The 19159-nt window shown below is 46.5% G+C and overlaps 1 protein-coding gene across 1 annotated transcript in view; it reads right to left on the reverse strand.

Annotated features, from left to right (window-relative positions):
- TBX5 (T-box 5) overlaps positions 1-19159 on the reverse strand; it is a 77624-nt gene that overhangs the window by 13699 nt on the left and 44766 nt on the right. Inside the window, exon 6 of the mRNA XM_014961238.1 lies at positions 10306-10397. Coding sequence (XP_014816724.1) covers positions 10306-10397 — 92 coding nt within the window. The remainder of the gene's footprint in view (positions 1-10305; positions 10398-19159) is intronic.

Below are 19159 nucleotides of genomic sequence, written 5' to 3' on the forward strand. Positions count from 1 at the left end.
GACCTATCACTGTAGCAGCTCAGAACTTATTTACAAAACTTAACAATACCAATTATATAAACCTACTCCCAGCAGGGAGCTTTCATCCAAACCACTGCTGTGGTGGCTGCCAGAAACATCAGCAACCAAGCTATAACGGAGGGGAAACTCACCCAGGAGCTCAAAACCAAATAAATGTGTCTCTCATTGTGCCACGGAAGCTTTCCAAACCCCGGGCACTGGTGGCTTGCCAAGCAGAGACTATTCCAAAGGTGGGGTTTCTTCCCCTGGAAGCCCAGCAGCTCCTCCCCACAGGAGCAGGGCTTTCCACCCACTTGGACTGACTGATCAGGCAGCTTTTTCCCAGAACTGAAGTCCAGGCTGTGCACAAGGAAAAGAAAGAAAGATGGACCGGGAGGAAGCAGAGACTTATCCCTCAGATGCACAAGACAGCAATGGATGCCAGGGCATGAGGTGGGCTTCAGAGGACCTCACTGCCTATGGACACCTATCACTAGCAATTCTATCCCAGAAACTCTTGCTGGAGGGCAGCTTTGGTGGCTTTTCAAGAAGGTCAGGAGCTACGGCCTTCAGATCTCCTGGGTTCTAGTGGGTCTCCCAGTCCTACCAGGCCACAGTTTTGAGCTGCCTACTCCTGACGTGCTCCACCTTCACACAGGGATTCTTATGGAAATAGTATCAACGTGACACCCCAAAGCTGCATCCCCACTATGTTTCTCTTAGAGGGAAACAAGCCACAAGGAGGTGACACATGGACCTTACCCTTAGCTCTCCTCCCTGGAGAGAGGTTTCTCGTTCCTTCTTCCTCAGCTCCAACACCAACAACCACAAACCCCCCAAGAAATGACACAGCCTGTTGGGTTCTTTTTTTGTCAGAGATTACCTATGGGCTAAGGTGGAGGAGGAGCAGGGATGTACCATGGCATGACGCCAAATCATGTGGCTCCTGTAGAGGATGTAGAGATAACTACTGCCACGGGTTCTCCCTGCTTTGGTGGGGGAAGAATTGGATGTCTCTTTGGGAGCATCATCCTCTCCCCACTCACATGTGGGATTAGATCTGCATGGGGGTTTCTTACAGTAAATTCTCAGGGCAGCTCACAGGGACTCCACCAACATCAGACCTTCACTGTGCAAAGCATCACACAAGCACCGAGAAGCCATCCCCATCCTAGATACTTCTCACTTAAATCCACACTTTCTCTGTCTCAATGGAGAGCTGAGAAAGGGAAAATTTAACAACACAATTGTTCTTTTCTTGATAAAAAAAATATTTCCTTTCCATAAAGGAGCTGCGTGCCTGAAACAGCAATATTTCTACCCTGAAGTGCCAGCATAGGTGGTGTCAGCATCCCACACTCATGTACTGGGGACCAAAGTCCTTTCAGGCTGCATTTCCTGGGAGACACAACAGCCTCCATGGCTGGGGATCGTGGTGCCCTGCGGGAGACACGGCAGTGAGGGGGGGGTCACGCTGGAGAGGGAACAGGTTTGGAGACACCAAGTTTCCAAACAGCAGTTCCCAGGAGGTATCGCAATGACTTCTCTCCAGACTGAAATATTTCCATTTCAGTCAAAACATGTTGGGTGCTATTTTTGCCAAAAAATCAACTATTTGAGAAGGGAGAGGAAGGAAAGTATTTTCTAACTAAATATCTGAAACATTCTCCTTCTTTCACTTTGCCTTTTTTCTAGACACAAAGGCAGTTATCTCTGTATTTCTACCTTTTTCTTCCTTATAGGAGCAGAGCTCTAATAAAGAGATATCTTTGGTACCTTGTAAAGCAACAGTCATCTTGAAACATTTATACTCTTTCCTAAGCCCACTCAATATGCAGTGTGCACAGCTACCATTTGAGTTTGTCCTTTGGTCTTTAAAAATGTATCAGATTCTTTTTTTTTTTTTTTTTTTTCAGGGCCCAAAAGTCACTATTCCCAAAATAGCTGGTTGTAATCCTGGGCCACAGTTTAATGGAATGAAAGGTTTTGTTCACTGCTGGCACAAAATGACTGTTGTGTCCAGAAATTTTGCTGTCCAAAAGAATTGTAGCAAAGTAGGAAGAGGGGAGAGGGAAAAGCATTAAAGGTTGACTCACACAGGCAATATAAGAAACTGTCCACACAGCATGGAAGAGACTGTCGTTCCTGGGCCAGAATGTGAGTTAGTTTTACATCAGGGTGTTAATGGGCTACATTTTTTTCACATTAAAAATTGTAAAATTAGAATTTCAAAAAAAAATTGGGGTTGGGGAAAGAATTTATAAGGAAGGAAGCTGTCACTGGTCTATTTAAAGTCTATTGGAGGCTAATGATGAATATTCGGTTCCATAGTCGGTGTATTACGATAGCAGAGGGGGACGGGGAGGAAGGGGGAGCTCCATTGCCAAGGTGCTGTACAATCTCTGCAGCACCAGGCTTCCAGCTGAAGGGCCACCAGGAGAGATCATTACTTTGATTTTCATTAGAGCTTGGGGGAAGAAATCAGGGATGGGGTCCAAGTCTACACCGAAGGCACTCGGTCCTGAAGTCTGGACTCTGTCCTTAACTCCCACCTGGCCAGATGTTTCCCAGACCAGCTCTGCATAACCGCTTCCAAACAGCACACACATTCCTCTTCAGAGTCCATCATATAACCCCAACCCTACAGATCAGGCCTTACAAGTGAATCCTTCCTGAGCGCTTCCACCAAAATCAGGTGGAATTAGTAAACAGCCTTACAAGTGAACCCTTCCTGCATTTCCTGAGCACTTCCACCAAAATCAGGTGGAATTAGTAAACTCAGTCCCACCTTCATATCTCATGACATTTTTCCCCTCCCCTGAATAAATCATGCCCTCACCATAAGTTCTTATACCACAAACTCCTACCTAGCAAGGGATTCAAAGGAGAAAATTCAAGAAGGTTTTTTAATGTTAGAGCTGGAAACCTTGTAGGCCACTGCAAACTAATAAAAACTGTGGAAAAACAGTAAGTATAGATCTTTACAAAGTGGCATCCAGACCCCTTTCTTGTTTATCAATGCCTTGTAAGAGAGTGGTAATTTTCAATGTATTTTCATGTATATACTTAAAGTTTCCTAGTGTACCAGCTAATGTATAGTAAACGCAAAATCTTGTTAATCAAACCTTCAAAGATCCATGGTTTATAATCACAAAGCTTCTGCATTGAAGCATCCAGCCCCTGCTGACCCTAAGGAAATTATTTTCTTGTTGGCCACTGAAAACTAATAAAAACTGTGGAAAAACAGTGAGTATAGATCTTTACAAAGTGGCATCCAGACCCCTTTCTTGTTTATCAATGCCTTGTAAGAGAGTGGTAATTTTCAATGTATTTTCATGTATATACTTAAAGTTTCCTAGTGTACCAGCTAATGTATAGTAAACGCAAAATCTTGTTAATCAAACCTTCAAAGATCCATGGTTTATAATCACAAAGCTTCTGCATTGAAGCATCCAGCCCCTGCTGACCCTAAGGAAATTATTTTCAAAGGTGCTTCTGATATTTCTGCAGCAAAGGCGGCTCTCCAGAGCCACTGTAGCTCATGGTAACAAGACTTCCAAAGACTTGTTAAATGTTGGGTCCCAAGGATCATACTGGTCCCTGTTCAAGGTCAAGATAAGGCATGATATGAAAGAGGATTTCCCTGTGGTTATCTGCAGTATCCTTTGAAGCCCCCGGGCTGGGCATTGTCTAGACCTTGTCCACAATGACAATTCCTAGTCTAAAATCTGACCAAAGGTGGCCAAACACAATGGTTTCCTTCCACTCTTTCCACGTTGCCAGGAGATTTGAACTGTTCCTTGGTCAGTCACTACAGAAGGACAAACATTTGTCTTCTAATCAGTCCTGTCCCCTGCATCCACCCAGCACCCATGGATACAGTGGTGCAGAATCAGACCCCAATTCCAGATGTGCAAACACAACTCAAAGGCATTTGGGCTTATATTTCCCAGGCCACCAATTGCTGTCCTTCCTGCTGAGACTCGAGTGTAGGAAAGAAATGGAAGTCAGCCATAACAGATAGAGAAAGAGGAAGAGGGGAAAAAAAAAAAAAATGTGGCTGGAATAAATATACCATCTCCCAGGAAAAAAATAAACCAGAACACAATTTTCAATTGTCAATGCGCGTTCATTGCAGCTCATTTCCAGCATATTGAAATAAAATTGAACCGCTCTCAAGAGACTGTCTGGAGAGTCTGATGTGGATAAAAATGCAGCAGGAAAGGATTTGGGAGGAGAGAAACTACTGAGTACTTCCTTCAGTCTTACCTCAGATCACATATGCACAGGGATTTCAGACCAGCCCCACAGAAAATAATACCCTAGGAGGGATGTCTAATAATACAAGTCAAACTGCCCACTGAGAAATAAGGGAGGCTGTTCACTGCAGCGTGCTCCACCAGCTCTCTCTGCACAGGGATTGCAGGCCAGCCCCACAGAAAATAATACCCTAGGAGGGATGTCTAATAATACAAGTCAAACTGCCCACTGAGAAATAAGGGAGGCTGTTCACTGCAGCGTGCTCCACCAACATATCCAATGTTCTTGCCAGAACATAAGGGTCCAATAACACTTGCTTTGGGTGCACACATGGCATGTTGACAACCAGTGCTTCCATCTCTCATCTGAGCAGTGCAGCTCAAAGAGATGCTGCAACAACCCAAAAACCAGCAAAGAACCAGCTAGAGATCCAGGGCTACCATTATCAGGCAAATAAAAATCTAGATTCCTGCAGCCAAGTTCTGCTGTTCATGTTGGAGGAAGAGGAACACGAGAGGACATGAAGAATGGATGCTGGCCAACAGAGACAGCATTAGCATCCCTTCATGCCGGGTTGAGCTTCTGAAGGCTGGGTCCTCCTGGGCAGATCCCCTGAAGAAGTGGCAATGGAAGAAACTGCAACTACTCTCTGTTTCTTGAGCTGACTTTTGCACTTTAAGAGAGCTGTGGATACCCTCCAGCGAAGTCTGTAGAGCCTCACTTTGGATTTCATCTGAATTCCATCAAATTCTATAGAGTGCAGTTCAAGCCTGCAGTTTCCACCGGGGCTTTGACCAGGAAAATTTCCTTGGGGATGTTTGCTGGAGGAAAGCATCATCTCTCCAACAGATGTTCTAATTCTAAGTCTCACTCTGAAAACATTTCAGACAGCACGTGGCTCTTGGGAGATTTCGGTGACAGAACATGGGAAATGCAAGTGGATGTAAAGATGCAACAAGAAGACACAAGAAGAACAAGGTCGTTTGCCGTAGACCAAGAACTACCTGCATTGGTGAGACCAGTACCTATCAGTCCAACACAACAGGGTAGACAATCCTTTTGGAGCCTCATCAATTTATTATTATAAAGCTCATTCATTTATCCTACTGGCACCCAAAAATGCACCATCTTCTCCATTATGCCAGCTCTGAATCAGGGTACTGATTTTATGTCCTTTGTGTCTGGCCCAGTTTCTGTTCTCAGTTACACCAGGAAATCTTTGGAATAATTCCTTTGGAGCCTGGAAGATTGCTGTGGATTAATGCCAAAGGCAGCAAACTATGGCTCATGGTCTTTGACGGAGAAAACATACACATAACATCAAACTCCACTGCCACTCTTTCCTTTGTCCAGTAGATCATTCTGGATCTTTGTCTTGCTTTGAAAGGGCCCAGGATACTCACCAAGGGAACTAAGTGCCACCCTTTCACGTAATCATCTTTCCTCTCAAAAGCTTTCCCAATAAGAAGCTTCAAGGACTAATTGCATTAATTTGAATGAACAGTAACTAGAGCCTGAGACTTCCAGAAGCTCTTCAGCACCCATAATAACCACTGAAGACAATGGGAGTTGCAGATGATCAGCAAAAATTGGTTAAAGGGTTTAACAGAATTGCTCATTTACAGTGCTCTAGCCCCAGATCCACAAACACTTCTCCCCTGCTGTTTGGCAGTCACAGATTAAAAAAAAAAAATGTAAAAGCTACAACTTGTATGCAACCACCCAAATCACCCAATAGTTATGGCTTATTAACACAACTCCGTTGACTCTCATGCATGGGGATTTTTAAGGGCAAAGTCCTACACTTGACAACTGCGGGGCAGAGCTCATCATCTCTCTGCATAAGCTTCAACCCTCTGCGGATTTCTGCTGCGTGGTTTGCTCTTGCTCTCCACACCAAACTCCCCTTGGCACAGGCAGAGGTTCTAACTGGAGACAAAAGGAATTTTTACAGTACAGTGGGGCAAGAGATCTGAAAGGAACACTTTGATTAACATTTCCAGCACCACAACTACACCATTTTTACCCAATTTATGTTTTTCAACTGTAGCACGACCACAGGATACAGATGCAGCATAACTCACATCCCCCTACATATTTTCCTCTAGCATTTTTTCTTTCTTTCTTTAATTTTTTTTAATCAAGGAAATAGCAAAGTTGATTTCATGCTCCGAAACCTGAAAACTTGAAAAAAAACTATTGTCCCAGAGTGCTCATCCTGTCAAAGAAACTGCTAATGGGGTCCCGTGTGTCTCAGGAAAGAAAGGGCATGGGGAGGATAACGAATGTGCACCAGAAGTCTGTGCTCACTGGAATTTGGATCTCTCCAGAGCCTCATGGCTATTCTTTTTGAATGAAATCATCTGCTGCCGAAAGGCTTAATATCATTACTGAATGAAGTTTTCTACCTGGAGAGACTTACTAACTTCTCTTCTGGGAAACAGGAGGATTAAAAGCAACACGGAGGCTTTGCAAGGGAGAAAGCCAAAGAGAAGGATGGACTCACAAAGACATCCCCATCCATTCCACAGAGATCCTGTCCCCAGAGGCCAAAGCATTGCTGCTCTTGCCTGGCCAGAGCATGAGGAGACAGAGAGAGATGAAGGCAAAGTCCTCAACGAGGCACCCTAGACCTTGCTCTGAGCTCACTCTTTGCAAATGGTAGGGGAGAAGAGGAAAGAAGATGAAGCAAGGAAGAAAGACAACTTCCAGCACCAAGGGTAGGTGTTCCGTGGATGAATCATCAGGCCAAGTCTCCACCAGCACCTTCGCCCCACTGCAAGACCTGGTCTGAGGTGAGTGAGACAATTTTGGACCCAGAAAACTGCTCTCCCTCCCATCTTCTGGCAGCCAAAGGTGCAAGGAAACCACCAGAGCTGGGCAGATGGCAATTCATTCTATGAGGATGGACCTTGTCTCATGTCATTTTAGCTATTTAAAAGGCAGACACCTACTCTAAGCAAATCATTCAGACCCCTCAGGTGAGACAGGCAGAGGGAGGGCTTCTCACCCACTCCACCCTCCATGGGGTGAGCTCTCAAATGAAAACAGCTTTGCTCTCTGAAGGTGCCCGTCATGCTCTGCTCTGTGCAGAGGGAGCCTAGACACCAGCCCAGCCTGGAGACACTGCTTCTAGATGGCATCTTCAACCACCTCACTCCTACTCCCAACAGATCCAAGCCCCACACAACACGTTAGGACCTGAAGGTTCAGGGCTTGACCAAGGCTCAGGCATCCAAGGCTGCTCTGAGGGGTAGGAGGGTGAATGAGGGATGCGGTTTGGCTGTAGCTGGGGCCAGTTTTCCCCAAAAATGGGATGCCACATGCACCCAGCTGGGTCAGCGCTGCCTCTCAGCCTCCTCTGGTGGGTTTCCTTCTCCCCCCGGTTGCTTTCAGCTGGGAGATGCTCCTCTGCAATAACCCAATGCAGGGAATTAAGAAACGTTTGAGATTTAAATAAAGAAAACAGAGAGGTGCTGAAGCTTTCCACAGCATGAAAAATTCATTCCCTCCATAGCTATACCCCTTAATGAGATGATCAGTGACCTGATGAACATCAGGTCACCAGTTTCTGGTATAAAAGGCTGTGCACTGTTTTAAAAAAGCATGGGTTTTTTTCCAGCTACTTCTTTTTTTTTTTTTTCTATGATGAAAAAGCAGCACTAAAAATACATTCCCACTATGTTCTCCAAGGGCAGAAGTAGACATCACTCCACTGAAGCCAAGGTGGACATCCCTATACCTGCCAGCTGGGGAGCGGGTCCATCACTGGGAAACACCTTCACTACATACACACACACATATTCACCTATTCAAATATACTTTATATACATTTAATTATATTTTAATATATATTTATATATGAAACCTATATAAACCCACAAAGGTAGGTCATACTTCTCCAACATACTCAATCCTGAATGGTTCTTTATCTTATAAATACAATTTATCTTTTTATATCTGTAATTTATTTTATGTATGTTTTCATATATTTATATATATAATTTTGTATATATTCAGATACATATAAAAAACCACAAAGGTGGGCACATATTTGTCTAATTTTCAGCCTTGAATGGGCCTTTATTTTACTATAATAATCTTATCCTGCTCTCCCTTAGAAAAAAAAATGCTATCTTTGTAAAGGTACACAGTCATTTCTATGCTATCTGCACAGAGGATAAGTTATTAAGGAAGCGAGCATCAGAAGTTATCCTGTAAAGTCGACGCGGCGGATTTTAACCCTTTCCATCCTGCCAGGCCTGAGCGGGTGTATTTATATATTCCAAGTGTTTCTGTTCACTGTATCATCGACTGTGACCGCAGGCCCGCATAAAAATGCCAAGCAATTTTTAGCACAAGCTCAGCATGGCCAGATGCCATGCTCTTCATATGGCATGAAGCCCTTCTAATAGTCCTCACTGTTTCGCCTCCTCCCTCCCTTCTCACCGAAAAAAACCCCACGATGAATGTAAACCTTCAAATCTTTCCATTGACCGTAATGAAAGGGTAGTTTAGCAGCAAAAATATGCAGGGGGACATCGTTACTCGAGCTCCAGTAGAGGTTGGGAGGCTGGCACGGGAGGGAGGAGGTGGGGAGAAGCTATTTCAAGTGGTAGCGCGCCCATAAATAAATAAATATTGACAGATTATGCCAGGATCTGTGCTGTCGTTGGAAAGGGCAGGCAGGCAGGGAACACAGGGCACATTCAGCAGACCACAGAGATGATTTAGATTGAGAAAAGAGTTATATATATATTTATATTTTTTTAATATATATTTATTTATATTTATTTATTGGCTTTTCTGGGTCTGAGCCTGAAGACGTTGAGCAGGGTTACGGGTGTGAGTGTTTGCAGGATCATGGGCATTATTTGTTGCCTGTCAGTGCCATTCACGTGGCTACGGAGAGCCACTCTCAGGTCGCCAACGATGGCAACCAGAAGAGACTTCTCCAGCCTACAGTGACCACCTGCAGCCAGCTCCCAGGTAGATGGTGGAGAGAACCCTCCCAGAAGGTGGTCGCAACACAGGTCCCTACAGCCCTCCACCGAGAGTCAGCTCTGCTGGTCCCAGAGAATAAGGGATCTGAGTCACTCCTGCCCTCCTGGATGGAAAATGCTATATTGAGCGCCTACATCTGTCTTAGGTATAATCATGGGTATGGCACCGTTCCTGCAAAACATTTGCACCAGGAAGCAATTTGACACATGGACGAAGTTCCAAGTGAAGTGAAAGGCATGAAGCTAATTACCGGCAGGACCTGACATTTAGAGAAGGACTTTAAACAGGGGTTTTTAAACAGGATTTAGGCTTGATTTTCAGCTTAAGTACTTACATCCAAAGCTGAGATTCAAAAAGACCTCTTCAGCCACCTGGCCCTGGAGATCCCAACGTTTTCTAATACCTTCCTTCTTCAACCTGAAACCACTGAGCCTGTGCTCCTGCTCTGCACATCCAGACCTGACCAGGCAAACACTCCCCCTCCTGCCAAAGACCTTCTGAAAGCCAGAAACCAGCACTAGGTAGGGCTCCACACCGAGATCTCCAGAGGGATCTGGAGCATCCTTCACAAACCAGAACAGGGCTGAGAGCTTTGTCTTTAAAGCACTGAGGGGAAAAGCAAATCACCCAAGAGCTCTTCTGCACTAGCCTGATGACCAGAGCTCCCCAGAGCTAGCCCAAGTCTCTTGTTGCTTTAAACAGGTTTAAGCCCACATGAAGACACAGAGACAACTGTTTAGCACAAAGATAGAGGTTGTTCTGGGTGGGGACACATCAGAAAGGAATACAAGGTCCCTGCGGCCAAGAGGACAACCCCCACGTGAGATCCTGTCCCTGTAACCCAGCAGTTAAGGCATTCACCTCAGAGTGGGAAGTCCTGGATTTTGGACCCACATCCTGGTGATATTTCAGCAGCTTGACATAAAATACACAAAGAGATGCCACTAAACCCTGGCACAAGTGACACACGAAGCAAAGCCCAGGCAGGTCGGGGGAAGGGGGAGGACCTGGACAGGTCCCCACGACGGAGGCACGCGTTACCTCTGCATCCTGGACATCCTGTGGAGCTCCATGTCGTCGCTGCCGCGGAAACCTTTCGCAAAGGGGTTGTTCTCAATCTTTAACTGGGTGATCTGAAAGGGAGGAAACGCAACGGGTTCATCGCAAGTCCAAGGCATGGCCTGGGAGAGAGGGGATATTGTTTATTAAACCCAAGCCAACAGGGATGTAGGGGAAAATACAGCTTTCAGGAACTCAAGTCATCCTTCAGCCCAGGCATCGTCCACTCCAGATGGGCCTTCCTCTAGATCTCTCCACTGGAAAAATATCTCCTGTCAACAACCTCTCACTTCTCTCAGGCTTGTCCCATAATTAACACGTGGGACTGCACACACACACACACAAATTTCTCTCTGGAAGAAATCTGCTTTCTTAGTTACTTACTTGCTTTTTGCTGTTGGGACAGAAAGGGCTGCGCTGACCAGAGGACCAGGAGTGGAAGTCACATTGCCAGAACAAACCCCACTGACACCAACGGGTATTTTCTCATCAATGTGCAGTCCTGACCAAAACCTTGCCTCCCAGACCCTCTCACTTAGACTGGTAAAGCTCACCCTTCTGTATTTCATACCAGCTAAATGTACTCCAGCTGCTCTGCATCTAACATCCTTCCCCAACCAGCCCCACACCTGTAGGCACTGCATGGACTAACTACCTACCTTACTCGGGGGCAACTCCACCTCTGACCATCGTGCCCTGGGGGAATATTCATCTCCCCATTAATTCTAGAAGGGATTAAGAGGGACTAGTCTGCTCACCTGGTTGACTACCTTCACCATCTAAAGTTTGCTGGGATGAATCCCCCTCAGACTCCTACCTGCGGTCCTCTTAGATCTAAGTTAAACATTTCAAGCAGCTGCTGTACAGAACATACCTTTATCCAAAGCAACCGTGTTGCTCAAAGAGGTACAATCCTCCTTCAAAGACCTCTCCTGAGGACTTCAGAGATGGTTTTCTCAAGCCAGGGCTTGTCGTTTAAGCAAGTAGTAACTGTGGACCAACAACACCCTCAAATGCCCTGAGATCTTGTACAAAGTCACTCCGCCATGCCAATGCTCTGGTGTCTTTTCAGAGCAGGCTCAAGTCTGTTTCAGGTGTAATCTGCCCTAATTGGGTGCTAGCATCACTCCAGAGCTGGCATGGCAAAGAAAAGGCAGCTTGAGCTCCTGCTCATTCAGCAAAAACACAACCATAAACCCACTCATATACAAAATAAATCTGTCCACGGCACACAGGTGGAGATTGCAATCGGGGAACCCCAGCCTTGGAGGAGGAGGAGGAGAGGATCAGTCTGTGCAAAGTCCTGTACCAGCCTTCAGCTTCTTTTTAATATTCAAGCAGAAGAAGCAACAATTCCCCTTCTTCTGCTTCTCCATCACGACTGGGCAGTCCCAGCCCTCAGCCAGGAGTCGGGAGAACCGTTTGGACTTGCCCAGAGGGAGACACAACCCTGTGTTTGCCATTGGAGGAACTTCATGTCCTCACCGCGTTTTGTGGAAACAGTGTCCTTCCTTCCCATTGAAAGTCGGCCAAGGGGAAGGAAAGAGCTGGAGATTAATGGTGGTGGAACAGAGAGAGGTTCGTGTTCACCAAGTCAAGCACACGCAACTGGACCCACCTCTTTGCCAAAATCCAGAGAGAAAAATCTGGCTCGGCTACTGTCAATAGCAAACCCCGCCAGGTGTCTGCACCACCAGATTATTTTGCTATTTTTCTCATCTTATAGCATATTTTTTTCCATTTATTTGGAAAATAAATGGGAAAAAATTTGCCGTTTTTGCGCAATTCACCCCCAAATCTCACACAAAGACCCCGTCACCCGTATGCTTGTCCACATGAGCGTTCTCATTAAATCAGGACCTAATTTAGTACATAAACAGGGCATTGCTTTTTCTTTTTTTCTGTCGCACATTTCAGATTTCAGACAAGGGCGAACAAACAATCTATTTGGTCCAATTTGCCATTTGAGCTGTTCTCTAGCAGTAAAACAGGGGCCCATTTTATAATTAAAGGCTCTTAATAATTAGACAACCAGCTGTGTATTTCGCAAAGAAACTGCCTATCAATCAGTTTCCACCGGAGAGAGGAGGTGGCGTTCCTATAATGAATAATAGGCATTATTCAACCTTTTTGAACGTTTCTATGCAATTTGCATTCTGAAGCACACTAAATGTACGAGTTGTCCTCCCTTGCCGAACCCAATGGCAATATTTGCTCGCATAAGTGAAGTCCTTCACTGAGCGAGGATTTACAGTATTGGCACCGGCACACAAATGTACAAAGGGCCGGATTCATCCCAAACTAACCGAAGGCATTTTAACCAAGGCGCCTGCACTGGGAACCTCGTCTCCCGACGTTCCTGCTGGAATCAATGGAGGGAGATGGGGACTGCCAGAGGGCACTGGGGCTCTGAGGTGGGTAGCGTTGCCTTCATGGGTCCCCAACGCTCTCCATTCACCGGAGAAGGAGCCGTCAACATGGCTAATTTAAGGACCTCAGCTGAATGCCCTGTTTGATGAATCAAGCCTTTAATCGCCCACAAAATGTCGGGCAAAATATCGTATGGGACCTCGATCCTGCAAATACCTTGCTTTATGAGTAGAGAAGTCCTCCAGCCCTCATCAGGAAGGCTCTCACAAGCAACGGCATTAACATATATGTTGGCAGCAGAAAGTCCCATGTGAAGCACAGCTATGTTCAGACTCCTTAAAATTAAAGATCTTGGAAGCATCTAGAAACCAGGGACTACATGTTTTTAATTAAATCTCAGCTCTTTGGTGTATTTCAGATGGATGCTAGATTGGAGGCATCTAGAAACCAGGCACTACATGTTTTTAATTAGATCTCAGCTCTTTGGTGTATTTCAGATGGATTTCAGCAGGAGCTTTCAAGAGCAGAGTTTCTCTAGATGATAACCCATGGTATCAGCCCTAGTACTAAGCCAGGAGAGTCCAAGCCAGATTTAAGAACACCATATAAAACAAAATAGAAAATAGAGAAAAAAGTTGGTGAATCCCTGCTTTAGAAAATGGCCTGTGGAAGATATTTTGTTTGGCCAGTTTTTGTCTGACTTTTACAAACTATTTCAGAGGTGGAAAAGCAAACGACTGGGTGGAAATAACCTTCTTCTGGATCAACTTTGCCATAGCAAAACCCTGTTTAATTGACTGTAATTCATTGCGGGGGGGAAAGAAAAAGCTGTCAGAAAGTCAAATGACAATTACATCATGAAAAATAAAAAAAATACAACGTCCTGCAAGGTCATTAAGACGGGATGCCCAGGGCTAAATTATATAGCACAGATTCAATAAAACTGTAGGGCTTTGTTTATGTATTTGTTACTGAAAGAAACCGATGGCAAAGTTCGCTTCTGACCACTGATTTCTAAAGCTGCTGCAGACCCTTCCGAGACAAGAGCTTTCCAGGGTGAAGCCTTTCCACATTTACACTTTCCAGGGCTTGTCTGACCTATGGGTTCATCTTCACTTTAACGGGAAGCGACAGTTCCCACTGAAATCTCGGCGCCGCTCCTCTGCGCTCCTTTCTCTGGGCTAACTGACCACAACGCGCCTCTGCTGAGACATTTCCAACGGCATCTTTAGCTCCAGCATGATGAAATTTAGCTTTGCATCTAGTTAGATCGAGGGAAGATGCTTTAGGTTTAGGTTTTTCTTGCACAGCCATTTGCAAAATATGGGTATGTATGTCTACAGGCTCATGAATATTTACGCGGCCAGGGACAAAAGTACCACTTAGTATTACTTTTTGTCAAGCACTTGCTATAATAAGATTTTTCTCAATTGCTTCTGACTTCACGAAACTTTGTTAGGGCTGAAACGTTCCACATCAAGTGTCTGCCCTTGGCTCCTTTTTATTTACTTATTTTAATATCAACTGGCCCAACTTATTTTGGGCACTTCAGCTAAGGGACAACACACCACCCTGACCCTCTTGGGCTCTTCTGAAACTGTCCTAAAGGCTGGCCATTTTGGAAAAGGGACATCATGTTCTGCAAGGAGGGGATCTTTAGCTCTCTTCTTATGAACACCTACCCCACTTGGACAACTTAAAAGCCTGAGTGGGGAAAAAAAATTACCATTCAGGTCGCCCCATTTAATGATGAAGAGGTTTAGGTGGTTACCCTTGAGCTGGGTACTCATGGACCTCCCTGTGCTGTGGGGATACACGTTGTCCCTGCCCTGCAGGTGACCAGAAGTGTCAGAGACAGGCCAGGACCATCCCTGCCACCACTGCAGCCAGCTGTGCTGGGAGAAACCAGGAGGCTGGGCTTCAGGCTTGAAAGCACAGAGCCTTTTTCTTTTGCACTCTCACGTACCCCAGGTGGAAACCAAGTCAGCATGAAGGAGGAAGCCAAACCAGAGCAGGGGGAAGGAAAGAAATAGATGAAGACAAGGTGCCTGCTGAGACTACGTACATCTGGCTGGGCCAAACAGAGGAGCTGGATGGGGAGCTGGGACTCGGAGCCTGAGGTAAAGGCCAGGGGAAGCCGGGGGGGCTGCTGGCAAGGAGGAGAAGGTGCCAGACCCAGAAGCCAGTGAAGGAAATGGGAGGGACTGAGAGCCAGTGGCTGGTGGGAGGTACTGGTGTGAGACAGAAGGGCTCATTGAAGAAGCTGTTGGCTGAACTAGGAGACAAGAACGGAGGATGAGAAGAGACAGACCTTGCACAGTGTTGGGTTGTGGAGAAGGACATGCATCAGGAGGCAGGAGAGAGATAGAGTGTCTTTGCAGAGCCTGGGGAGGGGCTCTTGATCAAGGACCAAAAGGGGCTGGGGGCTCAGGGCTGGCTGAGCACCTTGTCCCAGGGCTGCCAGGGTGGCAGGGACAAGACTGAGGACAAAGGAGCAGAAGGAGACTGGTTCAGACACAGGTTGTGAAGGTCATAAGACCTACAGAAGGAAGCATTCACCCAACAAAGCCTAGAGCAGGACTAAGCATTTGAGAGTAGAGATGTGAAGAACCCCAGCGAGGGTCAGCATGAGAAGAGCTCACTGCGGTCCCTGAGTGACTAAGGGCTGGAAAGAAGCCACCAGTCCTAGTGATGAAGAGGAGATACAAGGTCTCACCTCATTTAACCCCAGGGAGTGCTTAGGGGACCCCTCTTCAGAGAGGAGCCTGCCTTCTTGCTATATAGGTGGGAAGACCACCCAGCTGGGCAGGGAGAGTCTGGGGGACACACCAGTGCAGGGCTGGTTTTGGGGACTGGACCAGGTCCAGTCTCTGCAGAGAGATACTCAGTGGGATGCCAAGTGGGCCACCACACTGGTAGCCTCTACTGAAGCGATGGAGGTGACTACCTGCAACCAAAGCCAAGGAGATCCGAGCACTCGGAGCAAAACATCCCAATCCCAAGGACCTGCCCTCCTCCAGCACCAGCTACACCTACACAACCCTGAGAGATGTCATCACGGAATGGCAAAGGCCAGGTGCTGGCAGGAGAGACGCAGGAGCAGCTCTCCAAAATTCAGCAGGATGGAGGACTAGTTGACTTGACCAACCCAACAGCACTCTTTCAATACAAGGGTCTTTTGAGGAATGGGATGAAGCTATATATTCAGAAAGCCCACGCTTTCCTCCATGCCCACTGTCTACCTGGGAGCACATCAAATTGGTCTTCAGCCAGGCCCTGCCCTGGTTCTCCTCATTGCTGTGGTGCTCAGAGCCTTTCTGGGTGCCTGTAGCATCCCAGCTGGGGCTATTGTTTCCTTAAAAAGAATTTGGGCTACCAAGAATGTTAAATAACTTCGGAGGGGGGAAAAAATCAGCATAAAACCGGATATCCTGAGGGGGGAAAACCAATATAAAGCCCAAGTCCAGCTAACGGGGAAAGTAGGTTGTAAAAATTAATGAGAATAATTGTTGCGAATTCTTGCTTTTGAAAGAACCCTCGTGAGGGCAGAACCTTAATTATTTCTGTCTATTAGGGTTCATTTCCTGGTCCTAAGCAGCAAGCTCGTACCTAATAAATACAAGCTAGCAACACAATGATTTAAGCTACAGCAAAATGGTACTTAACTGCAGGGGAAGTTAATATTTGGGAATCAACCTGATTGCAAGCACCCATTGTGTAAATGGCAAGGAAATGAAATGTGCATGTGACCTATTTTAACACCTCAATATTTTCTGGGGGATTTTTTCAGGGTTGCAGAGAGGGGGGAGGTGGTCGGCCGAGCTGCTGACAACCCCAGTGAAAACTTTACCAAAACTTTCTTCCTAGCTTAAGCCTCCTTTTGGGGAGCAGAGCTGGGGAAGGAGAGAGCCCAGTGGGCTTAAATATCTTTTCAGGCTGTCTGAAATATCAGGGGAAATAAGCACAAGCCCTACAGTGGGATCACAGCTGTGCTATGGAAATAAATTGAGGGATCTGAAATCAGGCAGGTATTTCTATAAGCACAGACTCAAATGCATCTGCGAGCAAGTCATACAATTAATACTGTAATATAATTCACCTATAGCATAGCTCTGGAAACCTAAAACACACACATAATCTGTTTGTGTGTATGTATGTGTGTGCGTAGATTGCATGGGTGTATAAAAACTAGGTGTAAAATAAACTGTGGGTGTGATTGTGTGGACAGGAAGGATGCGCTACAGGTGATGGGTGGAAGTGAGAGGGAAATGGCTGTAAAAGGGGGCAAAAAAAGGGGTAATGCACTGACAAAGAGAGAGGGGGATGGAGGGAGCTGGGGTGCTCGATGGACAGACACAGCCCCGTGGGGCCGCCGGCGTTTGTGGAAAGGGGAAATGCACTCTGTGTCACAACACGAAAATGTGTTTTGCCAAGCAACATCTCAGCTGTGAGAGCTGAACCCAGCTTTGTGCCTGTGGAAAGGACCCCCACTTGCCACTCGACTGAGCCCAGGAGATGTTCCCCTTTCCATGCAGCCAGCATCTGCAGCAGCATCAGCTGCGGCCACCTCAGCCCCAGTATTATTCTCCATCTGCACTGGGGCAAGCTACAAATTTTATTCCCTTCCCTGGAGGGAGATGCCATTTAGGGTAGATCATTCCCCTGGTTTATTTTTACGGCTCTATCTTTCTCGCTTGGGTCTTTATCTTGGGGCTACAGCCACTCTTTTATTTGTTCCCCCAACGATTCGGTGCAAGCAAGAAGAAGAATCGCGTGTGTTGAGGGGGGGGGGAAGGCGAGGGGGCGTTGAGGGATGTAAGTGTATGTAAAATGTGTAGGGGGGGTGTGTAAAATATGTCGTGGTGTCTGCATGCGTGTGCATGTGTCTGCTGGGATGCGGGCGCGTGTGTGTCTGTAGGGATTCCTGCGTTTGTCAGTGCGTGTGTTTTGACAGAGACGGATGCGCAGATGTCATTCCTTATCAACCAGATGTTGTTGATTTACAATCAAATATTCCTGCTCCTCCTAATATGGCAGTTTTCCCAAACTACTGTACTTACATGCTTCTGCTTTGCTTTTGTTTTATTTGCGTGATAATATATATATATTTTATTTTTTTTTCTCTATAAAACAGTCCGATTTTTCTTCAAAGGAAAGCAGTTAAATTCGGGTCTGTTTTCTCATAGGGAAATGCCTTTAAAACGAGCCGTGTGTCCTGTTTTATTAACTCCCAGTTCTATTAATATTATATTCTTTCTCCGAATCCATCAAGCAGAAGTTAAACTTGATTTTATAGCGTCCACAGTGGAGTTATAATTTAAGGCATAATTTGGCGAGGGCTCAATTTGGATTCGGTTTGCTTGTCCTGGTTGTGCCAACAGCTCCTATTTTAAAGGGCAGGGAAGTATTTTCTTTTCTCCCTAGTTACGGTGAAACACTCTTTCTTCTCCAGCCTACCTCTGCTCTCTGCCTCTCCCTGGCCAGCTGATGGACGGGGGAAACGCCATCATTTCGCACAGGTTTAGGAGCTTCCTACTTACATCTCCAGGAAAGCATCCAGGATTTATCTGGGGTGTTAAATGACCTTTCTCCGTTTGGAAAAAAAAAAAAACAAGTGCATGACTTTACTCTCTCAAGCGCAAAGGAACCATCCTACCTGCCTGTAAGTACCAGGAAGAGCTTGTAGTAGCCGCTTTCTATGCAATTTGGGGAGGAATTTCCTTGGTAAAAAAGAAAAAGGAAGGAAAATTGGCTTTTCATGGGGCTCTACCCCAGAAAAGGGGCAGTTGGTGAAAGGGCATCACTAAATACATCTGCTGAGAACTACCCTAGCCCTGAGCCTTCCTCCACCTCCATCCTCGCTGGGTGGGGAAGCCCAAAAGCCGAGCAGGGGATGGAGATGGGGCAGCAGCCCCTGCTGTGGGGTCCCCCCCACCTTCCCAGGGGGAAACTTGCAGGATCCACCCAGCAGCACCCCCAAAAAAAAAACAACCCTTATTTAACATGTATATTTTTTGGCTTTGTTTGGCTTGGGCAGGCGGGGAGCTGATTTCAGGCACAGAGCCTCCCTTTCCTTCCACAGCCTGCTCTCTGCCAAGCCCACAGCCCCCCACCACCCTCCCCACAGGGCCAGCAGGGGCAGGAGCCCTTCCCCAGACAAAGAGGGGGGCAGCCCGGGTTATCAGCGCCCCGGCCGTGGTGGGGAGCGCCGGGCTCCCTTCTCCAGATTACAAGGCTTTGACCCATGCTGGGGGAAAAGAAGATAAAGCCAACTTCCTCGCTTGGTCGTCTCCTCTCTCTGAGCAAACCATCCTGTTGAGCTAATTCCCCCCCCTCGGCTCACCCCGAGCCCCCCGTCTTTAGGCGCTTTGTGTCGCCAGGAATAACAGAGGGGATGGGGTGGGTGTGTGGGGAGAGGAAAAGGGAAAGGAGAAGGGGGGAAAAGGAGAAGGGGGGGGAAAAAAGA

This window comes from Calidris pugnax, unplaced genomic scaffold (assembly GCF_001431845.1).
Source record: "Calidris pugnax isolate Ruff unplaced genomic scaffold, ASM143184v1 scaffold32, whole genome shotgun sequence".
Taxonomy (NCBI): Eukaryota; Metazoa; Chordata; class Aves; order Charadriiformes; family Scolopacidae; genus Calidris; species Calidris pugnax.